The sequence below is a fragment of the Mus caroli genome, unplaced genomic scaffold, assembly GCF_978045245.1.
Source record: "Mus caroli unplaced genomic scaffold, Mus_caroli_1 scaffold_2, whole genome shotgun sequence".
NCBI classification, from domain to species: Eukaryota; Metazoa; Chordata; class Mammalia; order Rodentia; family Muridae; genus Mus; species Mus caroli.
This window is the reverse complement of record NW_028227257.1, coordinates 39,638,901-39,657,810: the sequence shown is the minus strand read 5'-3', so window position 1 is coordinate 39,657,810 and position 18,910 is coordinate 39,638,901. Positions and strand designations below refer to the sequence as shown.

Here is an 18,910-nt window from a genome sequence, read left to right as displayed (position 1 = left end):
TCAACAATTGTGTGGAGGCTAGAGCTATAGCTTGATGGTAGAGTACTGCTTCAAATGTTTCGTGATTGATCTCCAGCACTGGAAGCAAACAAACTTCGAAGATGTAAGGAGTAGAGAATAGAGGCTTGATGGCCAACTAGTGTGTCATCTTGCCTTGACTACAGTCCCCAGCTCTTCAAATACTATCCTAGTTGTTACTGTGAAGACATTTTGTAGATGTGTCTAAAACCAGTATCAAAAAGGATCATCTGGGTTGGTCTGATTTAATACATTTCGGTACCTTAAGTGTGAGACCAAGGCTTTCCTAATGAAAACCAGAAACGGGATGGAGATATGGTTCAATGGTTAAGAGTGTAGACCGCTCTTAAACTGTATGCCAGTTTAGTTTCCAGGACCTACTAGGTAGGTCATAACCACCTATATAACTCCAGCTCCAGGGAATTCAATGTTTCTGACATCTGTGGGCACCTGTACTCAGACACATACATAAACACTTAATTTAAAAAATATTTTAAAATATTTTAAAAGGAAAGAAAAGCATCAAGACACCAATCCCAAACTAACTAACTAACTAACATAGCCATTGGACTGGGACAAGCATGCCAGACCCTAGTCTTGAGGACTTTAAGTGTCCCAGGATAGCTCTGAATGCAAGCCAACACATTTGTAGATGACTGTCACATTACATCAGAAGGTTAAACATGCCTGCTAGCCAATGCCTTTCGTTTATGTCTACAGGTTCCAGTTTGCTTTTCATGACTGTCTCCTCTATAGAGCTAGCTGGCTTACCCAGCTAGCTCCCATAGTCATGCGAAGGAACTCTTTACAATAAATCCTTTGGTACATGTCTGTGTTTCCTACTGATGTTTTTCCTGGTTGATGCCTGACTGTGTTGCTTAGTCCTTTCTGACACACAGGGTAGTCTTTCCTTTCCCTTTTGCCTTTCATCCTTTCTCCCCCAGCCTCTTCCCCACCCCAACTTTCCTTTTTTCTCTTCTTCTCTTGAGACAAAATTTCTATATGTAGCCCAGATTGACCTTAACTCCTGGTCTTACTGCCTCAAGCCATCTGAGGTCTTGGATGACAAGTATGGGCCACTTGGACCACACAGCTGGCTTGGCTTAGTACTCTTAAGTGAGAAGAACATTTAATTTACTATGAATATGTTATGCTTTGTTAGTGCGATCTGGTGTCAGCAACAGTAAGAGTGTGTTCTGCTGGATTTGGGATACCACAGTTATTAAATCCAACTCCACCCACCATAAATTTACACTGACCAACAGGAGATGTCAAACGATTAAGATTATTGTGGGTTCCATGTAAGGTAAGAACTTTATAAGAAAGGAGTGTATAAAAGAGTAACCAAGACCTTGTATGACCCAATGGCTTATCTTAGATACTCAGGTGTTCATGTCATCTTCTCGGAACACCAACCAAAGACGTGAGACTAGATGACCTCTGTCATTTCACTTTTAGTATATCATGTGCCAATGGAAACCTTCATCCTTCTAGTTCATGTGCAATTTGCTTGCCTGAAAAGCCAGCATTCTGCATGCCCCCTGATTCTCATGAACTTCTTTCTACAGTTTCTATTTAGGTTAGGTCAAAAGATGACCACAGGGAATATGAACAGTAGGCAGATAATGACATAAGGGTATTTACTCCTGACTTGTCAATCTGTGTCTCTGTAGCTTGGCTTTGTCTCTTGATCTAGGGTCACAGTTCCATCACAGAACCTTCTCGATGAACCTCTTGCTTGCTTTCTCAATTCCAGGAGTCATGACTGTCCTGAGGTCCCTGGGAGCCTTGAGATGTGGTAATGTTATTCCTGTTACTAGTCTGTCAGAGATTTATGCTTACACTCTATCCTGTGTTTAAACCCTTAGAAAAGGCCCCTGTTTTCAACTTTTCTCAACTGACTCTGTTGAAAAGTGCTGTTTTCAGGTTCCATCTGGAACATTCTTTCAGCTGAGCAGCAAACCAGACTTTTGTGGGTAAATATGGGGCAAAATACTGTTGACATTAAGATTTGGGGGATTTAAATGGCTTTGTTAAAGTAGGACTTTCAGAAGAAGCCCAGTCTGGGGTCAATAAGAAACCTTCTAGCCTCTAAGTGGATAGCTTCCTCTGGAATCCACTGCTCTTGGTTTCTGCCTATTCCTATTATTAGCAGTGGCTGATTTTCTGTATCTTCTTCTAGCAGAAGGATACATTCCTCATTTCTGTAAAGCTTATGAAGGGATAGTACAGCTTATAAAATGAGGTCCCCCCTCCCGGAGCTCCCGGGGACTGGACCACCAACCAAAGAGTACACATGGAGGGACCCATGGCTCTGGCTGCATATGTGGCAGAGGATGGCCTTGTTGGACATCAGTGGGAGGGGTGGCCCTTGGGCCTGAGGGTGTTTGATGCCCCAGTGTAGAGGAATGTCACAGAAGGCAGACAGGAGTGGGTAGATGGGTGGGGGAGCACCCTCATAGAGGCAGGGTGATGGGATAGGGGGTTTCTGAAGGGGAGTCCTGGAAAGGGGAAAACATTTGAAATGTAAATAAAGAAAATATCCAATAAAAAATAGTAAAAAATAAAAATAATAATAAAATGAGGTCTCTCATGTGCACTTGGCACCAGTGGTTTGAGTAGGCACCAGGAATGAATGTATGCTGGTGGTCTGGAGGACAATGATACGTCTCTGAAATCAAGTCTGACTTCTCAAAACATGAATCTTTACGTCTACTGCATCCACAGTGGCTGATGCTGGGAGAATAAAAGTATTTTCCATTATTTGTTCTCCTTCAAAACTTTCAAGTATATTTTGGTGCTTAGCAAATTATGCAATGTTTATCATATAGTTCTGTGTCTCCTCAAAATCATTAGAGAAGCATGTGAATAAAAAACCATTTTTTTTTTCAGGGAATGCCTGACTTCATAACCCAGCCTCACCTCAAACATTCAATTCTCTAGCTAAGCACTCAGAGCCAGAAAGGTGCTTCCACATTGCAACTCATTATCAAAGGAAGTCAGGGCAGGAACCTGAGGGCCCGAAGGCCACGCAGGAGTGCTGCTTACTGCCTTGCTACATATGGCTTGCTCAGCTTGTTTTTTTATGGAACCCAGGACCACCAGCCCAGGAATAACACCACCTCTAATTGGTTGGTATCAATCACTGATGAATATGTGGTTCTACAGGCTTGCCTATAGCCTGATCTTATGGACGCATTTTCTTGAGTTTTCCTTCTGTCAGATAACTTTAGCTCCTGTTAAGCTGACATAAAATTATCCAGTATTACCTTCCAATGTAGGCTGAAGCCCAAAGGTTCTCTAGAAATCCCCCAGGCCATGGAGCCTGCTGAGGCATCCAGGATCATGGACTGAGTATCCCCACATTCCCAGCCTCTCCAGGGTAAAAAAAAAAAAAAAAAAAAAAAAGCCATTGTTCCATACCCAGACCAGTGGTGTAAGTTAATTGAATAAATATGCTATCAATCTGTATTCACCCTATTGGTTCTGTTCCTGTAGAGAGCTTTAACTAACACAGTTGCATAAGTGTCTTGGTTTCCTATTTCATAAGAAAGCCCCTGTTGGGAGAACTCATGTGTAGTGGGATGGGGATGGTGTATATTAGGAGGGCCAATACAGGCTAAGTAAAAGGCAGACCATATTTCTCCATTAAAAACTGACAGATAAATATTGCAATGCATATGACATATTTTAAATAAGTGTAGACATGTACACATTTTTTATAGTATCACTGAAAACTGATATTCTTATAACTTCCTCCTCTATATTGGCTGCCAAGTATCTATTTAAATAACATGTTTACAGAATAGAAGTTTATATATATATATATATATATATATATATATATATATATATATATGTATCTATTATACAGAACTGTGCATTGGGCTTAAATAAAATGTTGAAAATAATTTTTAAACTTTATGCTGGAGGTTATATGAAAGTTGGAATGTGAGCATGTTGGGAAGATGTTCAAGAGGGAGTAGGAGAGGGATAATAGAGGATATAGTAGGGTAAATATAATCAAATCAAAATCCTTTACACACACACACACACCACATGACATTGCCAAAGGATAAAAATTTTTAAATGATAGAAATTTTTAAAATTTAAAAAATTTAACACCACTTAAACTTTGCACACAAACTCTACAGAGATCATATTTTTCTAGAATCTTCTTTTCTGTTAAGAAGTCAACTACAAAGCATGTGTGCTTTTGCTAGGAAGACTTACGTTACCAGCACAGAACAAAACAGGCATTATATTCATTTTGATTTCCTTTGGCACAAGAGGGTTTCTGTTAGCAGTGTAACTGATAAGGACCTGTATAATTTTAGAGATTTTTCTCCCATGAAATGTAATTACCTGTTATCATTATCCTGAATTCTTAGTTAAAGCTCCAGAGTAGGAGCTGACAGAACATGACACTGTTGTGTGTATAAATATTTATAACCATACCCTGTGCTTTCTCAGAAGCAGCCCTAAAATGTCATTTGTGGTTAGTCAGTTCTTTTAGTGTCAAGTGTGAGAACATTCTACTCACAGTAGTTTTGATTTCTCTTCAGGAGATTCTTATTTTGAATTCCTTTTATTTTTAACTTATGTTGATGCTTCTTTTTTTCTAAAGGATTTTCTCTTTTATTGGTTATTTTATTTGCATTTCCTTGTTCCAGTAGATACAATAAAAATTGCTTGACTTTGCTCACTGATACCTACAAAAAAAAAAAAGGATTTCTGTTCATTTCACTCATGTGTGACTTTAAAAGGAAACAGGAAGGTTTAAAATTTCCCATTTCTAAAACAAACACAAGTTTAGTGCAAGTGCAACCCCACCTGTTGCTTTTTGAATATCAAAATGACGTATGGATGACATATGGCTTACTGCACTTAAAGAACCCATAGTGTATGAAAGGAACCCTTTCAAATCTGTTATATTATTATCTGAACTATGGAGCCAAATACTAAAAGCTAAATGTTATAAATAAAGTAGAAGGCGAATTTAACCAGTTTACTCTTCCCCTGCTAAGTTGTCATGGTGATATCAATTGTGTGAGCTTAAATAAGTGGAGAAGATTCTGCCTCACATGTTACAACAAATATATAAGGAACTGTCACAACCTTTAAAAAATGTAAAAGAGATCTTTCCTTGGTATATGTTTTAGAAATTACCTAATTAACCTACTTGAATTAAAGCTATAAGTTTTTAAAGTGTGTGTACATGCAGTTTGTTTTGAATTGTTCAAAAATAATAAAGATTGAAAAAAGAATTTTAAAAGCTTATGAAGAAAAATCTATTAATATCTTTTCCAGAACAAGTGACCTGAGACAGGTATAAACTTCTCTTGTCGGTTAGTACTTCTACAAAGGGTCAAGTTATTCTTTTGATTCTTTTTCTCTGTTACTGAAGTTTAAATTCCTGCTTTCTGAAATGTTTAACCCCAGGGCACAGAGGCAAGTCTCCATGCAAGCTTACCCCGTCCAATATAATAGTTTTTATTAATTTTTTTTTGGAATTTTGTACAATGTACCCTAATCACACTTGCTTCCCAGTCCGCCCAGGGCCATCCCTTCCACCCCTTAGTCCCACTAACCCGCCCTGCCCATCACCTCCACTCCCCTAGCCACACCCCCTTCCACCCTCTAGCCACCTCACACCCAGCCAAAAGTCTCCCAAAACAACAACCACAAAAACAAAACAAAACAAAACAAAACAACCCACCAGGTCCAATTTGTGTTGCCCATATACTCATTGCAGCATGGTCAAACTCCCAGTGGCCAGCTTCTTAAAGAAAACTGAGTCCCCACCCACTACCCCCAATCCTTGCCTGGAGCCTTCAACCATGAAAAGTCTCAGCATCTTTATCACAGTTTTTCAGAACTCTCTTTTCAACAGTTTCTCCTCCCTCCCTCCCTCCCTCCCTCCCTCCCTCCCTCCCTCCCTCCCTCCCTCCCTCCCTCCCTCCCTCCCTCCCTCCCTCCCTCCTTCCCTCCCTCCCTGCCTTTCCTTGGCAGGGGTGAAATATGGGGGTGGAGAGATTGTCATAGAAACCTTCAACCTCTCTCATTCTCAGTTACTATTCTATGGTCATCCATACCACTGGAAAAGAAGTTTGCTTGCCCAGACTAGCCAGCAGCAGCTCAACTCATGAATATCAACCTGATCCCCTGTGGCAGCATGGATCACTGATATCTACATGGCTTCTGGAGGCAGCACAGACAAAGAACATTAACAGAGCCTCTGGCAGCATGTAACACAGAAGTCCATCGTGGAAACTTAATCCAGAAAATTGACTATTCTTCATCTTGGATATTTTACTGTTGCTCAGAGGCAGGCAGCATGCCCAGGCACAAAAGCTTTTTTAAAAGACAGCTGGTTAGGCTGGGAATGTAGCTCAGTTGGTAGAGCGCTGGCCTAACATGCTCAAAGCCTTAGGCTTGATCCCAAGCTCCACACTAACTGGGGCTTTAGGGTGTATACCTATAATCCCAGTAGGAGATGATCCCAAGGTCATCTCTCACTACACAGTGAGTTTTCAGCAAGGCTAGGCTAGGCTATGTGAGAGAGATCCTTTTCCCAAACCAACACAATGTATAATTAACTTAACCACTTTTCTTAGTTAGGGTTTTACTGCTGGGAACAGAAAACCATGACCAAGGCAATTCTTCTAAGGACAACATTTAATTGGAGTTGGTTTACAGATTCAGAGGTTCAGTCTATGATCATCAGAATGGGAGCATGGCAGTGTCCAAGCAGGCATGGGGTAGAAGGAGCTGAAAGCTCTTCATCTTCATCTGAAGGCATCTAGGATGAGGGTCTTAAAGCCCACACCCATAGTGAAACATTTCTTCTAACAGAACCACATCTACAAATAGTGCCACTCCCTGGGCCAAGCACACACAAACTCACATTCCATTGTCTGGCCTCCATAGGCTTGTTCAAACAAATGAGTCTGGGAACCAAAACAGCACAAAAAGAGTCTTTATGCCATACATTGAAATTCCTCTCCACTGAAACCTCTTTGTCCAGGTCTGTACAGTTCAAATCACTCTAAGCAACAAAGTCCTCCATATTTCTACTAGGATGCCCCATTAAGACCCACTTAAAGCATTCCACTGCTTTTCAAATCCAAAGTCTCCAAATCTACATTCTTTCAACCAAAAGCATGTTCAGGCCTATCACAGCAATACCCCAGTCCCCAGTACCAACTTCTGTCTTAGGGTTTTATTTCTGTGAACAGACACCATGACCAACTCTTATAAGGACAATGTTTAATTGGGGTTGGATTACAGGTTCAGAGGTTCAGTCTATTATCATCAAGATGGGAGCATGACTGTCCAGGCAGGCATGATGCAGGAGGAGCTGAGAGTTCTACGTCTTCATCTGAAGGCCACCAGGAAGAGATTGGGCTCCACATAGCTATTAAAGCCCATGCCCACAGTGACACACCTAATACAACAAGGCCATGCCTATTTCAACAAGGCCATACTTCCAAATAGTTCCACTTCCTGGGCCAAGCATTTACAAACCATCACACCACTTAATGTGTTCATTTTTAAAAAATATTCACCAAACTTGTGCCACAGTCAGTTTTAGAACATTTTATCACCTCAAGAAGAAACCACAAATTCTTTAGCTGTCACCCATCTTATTTTCAAATCTTTCCTGTTAGTCCTCACTACTAATCTGTGTTCTGTCCCTGTAGTTTTCACATTGTGATTCTTCATATGCACATTGTCATATAATGACATGTTTGCTTTCTCGTGTGACTAGCTGTTTCCTTGTAGGATGATTCTTTTAAAAACTAATCTTCATTGTAGCTTATACCAGCATTTCATTCCTTTTATGGTCAAATAATAAACTATATATGGATATATCTAATTTTCTATTGCTGTGATAGAAAATACTTGGGCTTGAGGGAGAAAGGAAGGGGCTGTTTATTTTGGCTTGTGCTCCAGGGTGTAGCTCATCGTGGTAGAAAAGTTATGGTGTCAGAATCTTGAGGAGACAGCTGCTTACACATTGCATCCCCAGTCAGGAGACATAAATGCTTGGGCTCAGTTCATTTTTTTCTTTTTTTGTTCAGTCTGGAGACCCAGCCTACAGGATAGCGCTGCCCATGCTCAGTGCGAGTCCTTTTAGTAGTTATTTTTCTATTGCTGTGCTAAAACACTGTGACCAAGTCAACTTACTGAAGGAAGGATTTATTTGGGCTTACTGTTCCAGAGAAATAAAGATCTGTCACAGTGGGGCACTTGTCAGCAAGCAGCAGGTATGGTGTCTGGAGCAAGTCAGAGCATATGTGGGATATTCTCATTCTAATTGCCACCAGCTCTGTCACCTCAACTCTCTATTTCGTCTCATCAAGAAATATCCCTACAGCCTGTTGAGAAGCTAATCACACCCCTCACAGATGTGCTCAGGGCTTGTCTACTGGGTGATTGCAGATCCTATGAAAGTGGTAGATAATATGAACCATCACAACAGATAAACCACATTATATTTTTCCATTTATCCAATGATAGATTCTGGATTGTTCTCACCTATGGGATATTATAAACAGTGCAAAACAGTGTTATGATCTGTGTACAAGTTTCTATGAGGACAGGTAAGAATTCCGAAGTGTTTTTTGTTTGTTTGTTTGTTTGTTTGTTTTGGTAGGGTAGATAGGTAGATAGATTCAGAAAATAGATATAAACTACCCAGTTAAATCTGAACTTCATATAAGTAAGAGCTGAAGGTTTGAGGGTTTTGTTTGTTTGTTTGTTTTTTTAAGTGGGTCTCAAATATTGGACATGAATAAATTAAATTACAATATTTACCATGTCAAAATCAACAAGATTATGCTTAGGTCAATGAAAATTTTACTGTGTGCTATAATTGAGGGACCCAGGTACACAGGTTCTCTGTCAACATTAAGATGTGGACCTCAGGGTTTACTTAAGCTTCATAAATATCTAGCAGACCAAAAGGGATGAAGCAGAGAGTGCCAGATGCTCAAAAGGTGTTGTTCATTGCATTCTCTCTCTCTCTCTCTTGTGTATGTGTGTGTGTGTGTGTGTGTGTGTGTGTGTGTGTATGTGTATGTGTATGTGTATGTGTATGTGTATGTGTATGTGTAGTGGGGAGCACAACCTGAGAGAGTTGTTCTCTTTCCACCATTAGATGTGTGGTCTAGGGATTGAACTCAGGTTCCAGGATCAGGCCAGTGACTTTCTATCCTGAGCAATACTGCCAGCTGGAATGCTGTAATACTTCCTAGATTGTGCTGGGATATCTGATCATCAGCTGAGAATCAAGTGAAGCTGCAGAGTCCAGACTAGGTGACACCCTTCCCAGGCCCCAGATTTCCCTGCCTCAATATGATAATCTCATGATGCCAAAGCACACAGGAAGCTCATTAAAGTTAACGTTCGCACTTCCCAGTACCAAGATAACACTTCCTAGTCTCTTACATTTTAATTAAATAGAAAGTGGCAGAAAGTACTATGGATGACTTTCAGGTCTGACCTAATACCAAAAAAAAAAAAAAAAAAAAGAAAAAGGAAGAGAGAAAAAAAAGAAGGGAGAGATTGCCACATAATTAACATTTTTGGTGAAAAGTTTGACACCAAGAGAACATTGCTTTTATTCTAAGATACTTTATACTTACTATAAGATTATTTTCAATTATGAATGTTAAAATAGCAACAAACCAGGCTTAGGGCCTGGGTGTATGACCATGAATGACCTTAATATTCTCTTAACTATCTTTTGGGACTCTTACAAACAAAGTTATTAACATTTGTTTATAATGAAAATACCCTAATTTTCTGTATCCCCATGATCTAGAATTTACTTTATTAGCTATAATCTTCCCCTATTGTACCCCAGAAACCATCCCATGATCTCAATTCATTTCCTTAGCAACCTTTGAAGGTGATTTCAGAACCCACAAAAATCATGCCTGCATATGTATATGTGTGTATATGTGTATATATGTGTGTGTGTGTGTGTGTATATATATATATATATATATATATATATATATATACTGTAAAGACAACAATGTTGATTCTCCCTTAAGAAGCCCATACCCATAAGTAGCTCCAGGTTGCACCTTTAGGTTGCATCTTTTTTTCCTTAGTGTCTATTAACTCTTCTGTATAAATCTGTGTTTAAAAATCTCCTAATAGGGCCTGAGAGATGGCTCAGTGGTTTTTGACTGCTCTTCCAGAGGTCCTGAGTTCAATTTCCAGCAACCACATGGTGGCTCACAACCATCTGGAATGGGCTCTGATGCCCTCTTCTGGTGTGTTTGAAGGCAGCTACCGTGTACTCATACACATAAAATGAAGAAATGAATCTTTTTTTTTTTTTTTTTTTTAATTTCCTAACAAGTTGTAACTTGGCTTCATCCTGGCTCATCTTGAAATTGCTTTCTGGTGTGAAGGAACTGTGGCTTCCTGAGTGGAAGTCTCTCAGTAGAAGTCCTCAGGTTGCTACATGGGGCTGTGCTCTCTTCCTGAAGACCTGCCACTAACAGGCAATATGCCACACTGTGCTACTCAAAGGATGGCGCTTAAAACATCAATGTAAAAGTCCTCGGTGCCAGGCAGTGACAGTGCACATCTTTAATCCCAGCACTCAGGAGGAGACCGAGGTAGGTCGATCTCTGAGTTCGTGGCCAGTATTGGTCTACAGAGTGAGTTCCAGGATAGCCAGAGCCACAGAGAAAAACCCTGTCTTGACAAACAACAAAACAAAACTAAGAAAGTACTAACATCTAGCTCAAGAGGCAGTGCAAGCTTGACTAATGCCTGTTAATGTATCTGATGGTCTGACTCCTCCACCTCCTTTTGCTACAGTGTTTTCTGAGTGGTTTTGTCTTGCTCCTTCAAAGCACTTAACACAGCCAGCTGTGACAGGTATCAGAGAACCTTTCAACGACTCTCAAAGACATCAAAACATGGAGATACACCTGTGTGTGTGGAGGGAAGGGGCTCTACCTTCAAAACATTATTTTCTGGTTGACAAGATAACAGCCAGCTGATAAAATGAGGTTTTAAAAGTTAGTGTTATTGGCTCTAGGGACTGAGTCTAGGGACATACTTTCCTGTGAGTAACCCTGTAAGAACCCTCTTATTGAAGGAGAGTTCTGACAGAGACAGAGTCAGGAACACGAAGATGTGCCAGGAAGACAGTACAGCTGAGGCAGAAGAGTGACAGTTGAGGAGTGGTGGCCAAAGAGCCACAGGGGCAGCTCCAAAGCCAGGGCCAGGGTTCTGAATGGTGTCCCATGTGAATGGGAGGCCTGGGGAGAGATGTGAGCCCAGGAGTGATTGTCACTGAGTACTTCAGTTCCAAAAAACTAAGGCCAGGCCTGATGGTGATGATGCTTCCCTTTAATTTCAGCACTTGGGAGGTTTTAGGCTTTCTGATCTGTGTGAGTTTGAGGCCAGGGTTTAGAACAGGGAGGGATATGGAGAGAGAGAAAGGAGAGACGGAGAGACAGAGAGAGAGAGAGAGACAGAGAGAGAGAGAGAGAGAGAGAGAGAGAGAGAGAGAGAGTAAAAGCAAACAAGCAAAAAAAAAAAAAAACCCAAAAAACCAAAAAACAAACAAACAAAAAAACAAAAACAAAAACAACCCCAACCTCCTCCTCCCTACACATTTTAAAAAATATCTTTGGAATATCTAAAATCCTTTTTTGGTAGTAATTGAACTAATTTTAGTCAATAAGATTTAACAGGAATTTTAGCATTTCCTGTACTCCTGTTGCTGGGTGGGCTATATTTATTTGGTGCTGAAAATAAATTGGTCCTCAAGTTCCATATTTGCTTTTCAAGAGAATTTCATAAAGAAAAAAACACATGAGTAAAGGTTGAGGGGTCATAGTAGCCTCCTTCTGTTCTTTTTGGGAGGCAATGGATATGAAATAATCCAGCAATGTGGTACCCTTTAGAAATGGTTCCTTTGTTTACATTCTCTGATGGCTAGGATTTAAAGCAACAGTGGCATGGGGGAACTGAGGTACTTGCTGTTCTCTGGAAACTTCCATTAACTTGTGAGAAGACAAATAATAACAATAATCAGTAAAAAAAATAATCAAATTAACTTTAAAGACCAATGCATGCTGTGATAATCATGCTCTGAATGTTTGTGAGCTAAGGAGAGAATTATTATTATTTTATTAGATATTTTCTTTTATTTATTTATTTACTTATTTATTTATAGATATTTTCTTTATATACATTTCAAATGCTATCCCGAAAGTTCCCTATACCCTCCCTCCGCCCTGCTCCCCTACCCACCCACTCCCACTTCTTGGTCCTATCATTCCCTTGTACTGGGGCATATAAAGATTGAAATACCAAGGGGCCACTCTTCCTAGTGATGGCCAACTAGGCCATCTTCTGCTACATATGCAGCTAGAGACATAAGCTCTGGGGGTACTGGTTAGTTCATATTGTTATTCCACCTATAGGGTTGCAGACCCCTTTAGCTCCATGGGTGCTTTCTCTAGCTTCTCCATTGGGGGCCCTGTGTTCCATCTTATAGATGACTGTGAGCATCCACTTCTGTATTTGCCAGGCACTGGCATAGCCTCATATGAGACAGCTATATCAGTGTCTATTTCATAAATTCATTTTTTTAATAGCTGAGTAGTACTCCATTGTGTAAATGTACCACATTTTCTGTATCCATTCCTCTGTTGAGGGGCATCTGGGTTCTTTCCAGCTTCTGGCTATTATAAATAAGGCTGCTATGAACATAGTGGAGCATGTGTCCTTCTTACCGGTTGGGACATCTTCTGGATATATGCTCAGGAAAGGTATTTCGGGAACCTCCGGTAGTACTATGTCCAATTTTCTGAGGAACCGCCAGACTGATTTCCAGAGTGGTTGTACAAGCTTGCAATCCCACCAACAATGGAGGAGTGTTCCTCTTTCTCCACATCCTCGCCAGCATCTGCTGTCACCTGAATTTTTGATCTTAGCCATTCTGACTGGAGTGAAGTGGAATCTCAGGTTTGTTTTGATTTGCCTTTCCTTGATGATTAAGGATGTTGAACATTTTTTCAGGTGCTTCTCTGCCATTCGGTATTCCTCAGGTGAGAATTCTTTGTTCAGCTCTGAGCCCCATTTTTTAATGGGGTTATTTGATTTTCTGGAGTCCACCTTCTTGAGTTCTTTATATATATTGGATATTAGTCCTCTATCCGATTTGGGATAGGTAAAGATCCTTTCCCAATCTGTTGGTGGCCTTTTTGTCTTATTGATGGTGTCTTTTGCCTTGCAGAAGCTTTGCAATTTTATGAGGTCCCATTTATCGATTCTCGATCTTACAGCACAAGCCATTGCTGTTCTATTCAGGAATTTTTCCCCTGTACCCATATCTTCGAGGCTTTTCCCTACTTTCTCCTCTATTAGTTTAAGTGTCTCTGGTTTTATGTGGAGTTCCTTAATCCACTTAGATTTGACCTTAGTACAAGGAGATAGAAATGGATCTATTCACATTTTTCTACATGATAACCGCCAGTTGTGCCAGCACCATTTGTTGAAAATGCTGTCTTTTTTCCACTGGATGGTTTTAGCTCCCTTGTCAAATATCAAGTGACCATAGGTGTGTGGGTTTATCTCTGGGTCTTCAATTTTATTCCATTGGTCTACTTGTCTGTCACTATACCAATACCATGCAGCTTTTATCACAATTGCTCTGTAGTACAGCTTTAGGTCTGGCATGGTGATTCCACCAGAGGTTCTTTTATCCTTGAGAAGAGTTTTTGCTATCCTAGGTTTTTTGTTATTCCAGATGAATCTGCTGATTGCCCTTTCTAATTCATTGAAGAATTGAGTTGGAATTTTGATGGGGATTGCATTGAATCTGTAGATTGCTTTTGGCAAGATAGCCATTTTTACAATGTTGATCCTGCCAATCCATGAGCATGGGAGATCTTTCCATCTTCTGAGATCTTCTATAATTTCTTTCTTCAGAGAATTGAAGTTCTTATCATACACATCTTTCACTTCCTTAGTTAGAGTCATGCCAAGGTATTTTATTTGTGACTATTGAGAAGGGTGTTGTTTCCCTAATTTCTTTCTCAGCCTGTTTATTCTTTGTGTAGAGAAAGGCCATTGACTTGTTTGAGTTAAGTTTATATCCAGCTACTTCATTGAAGCTGTTTATCAGGCCTAGGAGTTCTCTGGTGGAATTTTTAGGGTCACTTATATATACTATCATATCATCTGCAAAAAGTGATATTTTGACTTCTTCCTTTCCAATTTGTATCCCCTTGATCTCCTTTTGTTGTCTAATTGCTCTGGCTAGGACTTCAAGTACAATGTTGAATAGGTAGGGCGAGAGTGGACAGCCTTGTCTAGTCCCTGATTTTAGTGGGATTGCTTCCAGCTTCTTACCATTTACTTTGATGTTGGCTACTGGTTTTCTGTAGATTGCTTTTATCATGTTTAGGTATGGGCCTTGAGTTCCTGATTTTCCAAGACTTTTATCATGAATGGGTGTTGGATTTTGTCAAATGCTTTCTCAGCATCTAACGAGATGATCATGTGGTTTTTGTCTTTGAGTTTGTTTATATACTGGATTAAGTTGATGGATTTCCGTATATTGAACCATCCTTGCATCCCCGGGATGAAACCTACTTGGTCAGGATGGATGATTGTTTTGATGTGTTCTTGGATTCGGTTAGCAAGAACTTTATTGAGGATTTTTGCGTCGATATTCATAAGGGAAATTGGTCTGAAGTTCTCTATCTTTGTTGGGTCTTTTTGTGGTTTAGGTATCAGAGTAATTGTGGCTTCATAGAATGAGTTGGGTAGAGTACCTTCCGTTTCTATTTTGTGGAATAGTTTGTGAAGAACTGGAATTAGATCTTCTTTGAAGGTTTGATAGAACTCTGCACTACACCCATCTGGTCCTGGGCTTTTTTTGGTTGGGAGACTATTAATGATGGCTTCTATTTCTTTAGGGGATATAGGACTGCTTAGATCATTAGCCTGGTCTTGATTTAGCTTTGGTACCTGGTATCTGTATAGAAACTTGTCCATTTCATCCAGGTTTTCCTGTTTTGTTGAGTATAGCCTTTTGTAGAACGATCTGATGGTGTTTTGGATTTCTTCAGTATCTGTTGTTATGTTTCCCTTTTCATTTCTGATTTTGTTAATTAGGATGCTTTCCCTGTGCCCTCTAGTGAGTCTGGCTAAGGGTTTATCTATCTTGTTGATTTTCTCAAAGAACCAGCTCCTTGATTGGTTGATTCTTTGAATTGTTCTTCTTGTTTCCACTTGGTTGATTTCACCCTAAGTTTGATTATTTCCTGCCTTCTACTCCTCTTGGGTGAATTTGCTTCCTTTTGTTCTAGAGCTTTTAGGTGTGTTGTCAAGCTGCCAATGTGTGCTCTCTCTAGTTTCTTTTTGGAGGCACTCAGAGCTATGAGTTTTCCTGTTAGGAATTCTTTCATTGTGTCCCATAAGTTTGGGTATGTTGTGGCTTCATTTTCATTAAACTCCAAAAAGTCCTTAATTTCTTTCTTTATTCCTTCTTTGACCAAGTTATCATTGAGAAGAGTGTTGTTCAGTTTCCACGTGAATGTTGGCTTTCTATTACTTATTTTGTTATTGAAGATTAGCCTTAGTCCATGGTGATCTGATAGGATGCATGGGACAATTTCAATATTTTTGTATATGTTGAGGCTTGTTTTGTGACCAATTATGTGGTCAATTTTGGAGAAGGTACCATGGGGTGCTGAGAAGAAGGTATATCCTTTTGTTTTAGGATAAAATGTTCTGTAGATATCTGTTAAATCCATTTGTTTCATCACTTCTGTTAGTTTCACTGTGTCCCTGCTTAGTTTCTGTTTCCATGATCTGTCCATTGGTGAAAGTGGTGTGTTGAAGTCTCCCACTATTATTGTGTGAGGTGCAATGTGTGCTTTGAGCTTTACTAAAGTTTCTTTAATGAATGTGGCTGCCCTTGTATTTGGAGCATATATATTCAGAATTGAGAGTTCCTCTTGGAGGATTTTACCTTTGATGAGTATGAAGTGTCCCTCCCTGTCTTTTTTGATGACTTTGGGTTGGAAGTCAATCTTATCAAATATTAGAATGGCTACTCCAGCTTGTTTCTTCATACCATTTGCTTGGAAAATTGTTTTCCAGCCTTTCATTCTGAGGTAGTGTCTATCTTTTTCTCTGAGATGAGTTTCCTGTAAGCAGCAAAATGTTGGGTCTTGTTTGTGTAGCCAGTTTGTTAGTCTATGTCTTTTTATTGGGAAGTTGAGTCCATTGATATTAAGAGATATTAAGGAAAAGTAATTGTTGTTTCCTGTTATTTTTGTTGTTAAAGTTGGCATTCTGTTCTTGTGGCTGTCTTCTTTTAGGTTTGTTGAGGGATTACCTTCTTTTTTTTTTTTTTTTTGTGGCGTGGTTCCCATCCTTGTATTGTTTTTTTCTGTTATTATCCTTTGAAGGGCTGGATTCGTGGAGAGATAATGGGTGAATTTGGTTTTGTCGTGGAATACTTTGGTTTCTCCATCTATGGTAATTTAGAGTTTGGCTGGGTATAGTAGCCTGGGCTGGAATTTGTGTTCTGTTAGTGTCTGTATAACATCTGTCCAGGCTCTTCTGGCTTTCATAGTCTCTGGTGAAAAATCTGGTTTAATTCTGATAGGCTTGCCTTTATATGTTACTTGACCTTTTTCCCTTACTGCTTTTAGTATTCTTTCTTTATTTAGTGCATTTGTTGTTCTGATTAATATATGTCGGGAGGAATTTCTTTTCTGGTCCAGTCTATTTGGAGTTCTGTAGGCTTCTTGTATGTTCATGGGCATCTCTTTCTTTAGGGTTGGGAAGTTTTCTTCTATAATTTTGTTGAAGATATTTGCTGGCCCTTTAAGTTCAAATTCTTCATTCTCATCTACTCCTATTATCTGTAGGTTTGGTCTTCTCATTGTGTCCTGGATTTCCTGGATGTTTTGAGTTAGGATCTTTTTGCATTTTCCATTTTCTTTGATTGTTGTGCTGATGTTTTCTATGGAATCTTCTGCACCTGAGATCCTCTCTTCCATCTCTTGTATTCTGTTGTTGATGCTCACATCTATGTTTCCAGATTTCTTTCCTAGGGTTTCTATCTCCAGCGTTGTCTCACTTTGGGTTTTCTTTATTGTTTCTACTTCCCGTTTTAGGTCTTGTATGGTTTTGTTCAATTCCATCACCTGTTTGGTTGTGTTTTCCTGTATTTCTTTAAGGAATTCTACCTCTTTAGCAGTGTTCTCCTGTAGTCCTCTAAGTGAGTTATTAAAGTTCTTCTTGATGTCCTCTACCAGCATCATGAGATATGATTTCATATCTGAGTCTTGCTTTTCGGGTGTGTTGGGGGTATGCAGGACTGGCTGAGGTGGGAGTGTTGGGCTCTGATGATGGTGAGTGGTCTTGGTTTCTGTTAGTAAGATTCTTACCTTTGCCTTTCGCCGTCTGGTAATCTCTGGAGTTAGTTGTTATAGTTGTCTCTGGTTGGAGCTTGTTCCTCCTGTGATTCTACTAGCCTCTGTCAGCAGACCTGGGACTCTAGATCTCTCCTGAGTTTCAGTGGTCAGTGTACTCTCTGCAGGCAAGCTCTCCTCTTGCAGGGAAGATTCACAGATATCTGGCATTCTGACCTGCCTCCTGGCTGAAGATGAAGGCCCGAAGTAGGGCCTGTCCCAGAGGCTGTGTAGCTTCTGTAGTCCACACTCTCACCTGCACAGAGTAGTCTCTGAGGGATCCAGGACCCAAGATGGCTCCCCCAGGTGCTCCGGCAGAGCCCTCCTGGGTGGGGCAGGCACCTCTCTTCTGGGGGGGAAGGTGCCCAGATGTTTGGAGCCCAAAATGGGGTCTGTCCCAGAACCTGTGTCACTTCTGCCTGTCCCAGAAGCTGTGTAGCTTCTGTAGTCCGCACTCTCTCCTGTGCAGACTAGTTGCTGAGGCTAGGTATTTTCTTTATTTACATTTCAAATGCTATCCCGAAAGTTCCCTATACCCTCCCCCTGCCCTGCTCCCCTACCTACCCACTCCCACTTCTTAGCCCTGGCATTCCCCTGTACTGGGACATATAAAGTTTGCAAGACCTAGGGGCCTCTCTTCCCAATGATGGCTGACTAGGCCATCTTCTGCTACATATGCAGCTAGAGACACAAGATCTGAGGGTACTGGTTAGTTCATATTGTTGTTCCACCTATAGGGCTGCAGACCTCTTCAGCTCCTTGGGTACTTTCTCTAGCTCCTCCATTGGGGGCCCTGTGTTCCATCCAATAGATTACTGTGAGCATCCACTTCTGTATTTGCCAGGCACTGGCATAGCCTCATACAAGACAGCTATATCAGTGTCCTTTCAGCAAAATCTTGCTGGTATATACGATAGTGTCTGGGTTTGGTGGCTGATTATGGGATGGATTCCTGTGTGGTGTAGTCTCTGGATGGTTCATCCTTTCGACTTAGCTCCAAATTTTGTCTCTGTAACTCCTTCCATGGGTATTTTGCTGTCTATTCTAAGGAGGAATGAAGTATCCACACGTTGGTCTTCCTTCTTCTTGATTTTCTTGTGTTTTGCAAATTGTATCTTGGGTATTCTAAGTTTCTGGGTTAATTAATATCCACTTATCAGTGAGTGCATAACAAGTGACTTCTTTTGTGATTTGGTTACCTCACTCAGGATGATATACTCCAGATACATCCATTTGCCTAAGAATTTCATAAATTCATTGTTTTTAATAGCTGAGTAGTACTCCATTGTGTAAATGTACCACATTTTCTGTATCCATTCCTCTGTTGAGGGACATCTGGGTTCTTTCCAGCTTCTGGCTATTATAAATGAGGTTGCTATGAACATAGTGGAGCATGTGTCCTTATTACCAGTTGG

At 40.3% G+C, this 18,910-nt stretch overlaps 1 protein-coding gene across 4 annotated transcripts in view; it reads right to left on the bottom strand.

Moving 5' to 3' along the window:
* Positions 1-18,910, bottom strand: part of Sel1l2 (SEL1L2 adaptor subunit of SYVN1 ubiquitin ligase) — a 164,968-nt gene that overhangs the window by 71,547 nt on the left and 74,511 nt on the right. For all 4 annotated transcript variants that reach the window (XM_021150042.1, XM_021150051.2, XM_021150056.1 and 1 more), the window contains one exon: positions 4,562-4,730. In XM_021150042.1, the coding sequence (XP_021005701.1) occupies positions 4,562-4,730 (169 nt within the window). The remainder of the gene's footprint in view (positions 1-4,561; positions 4,731-18,910) is intronic.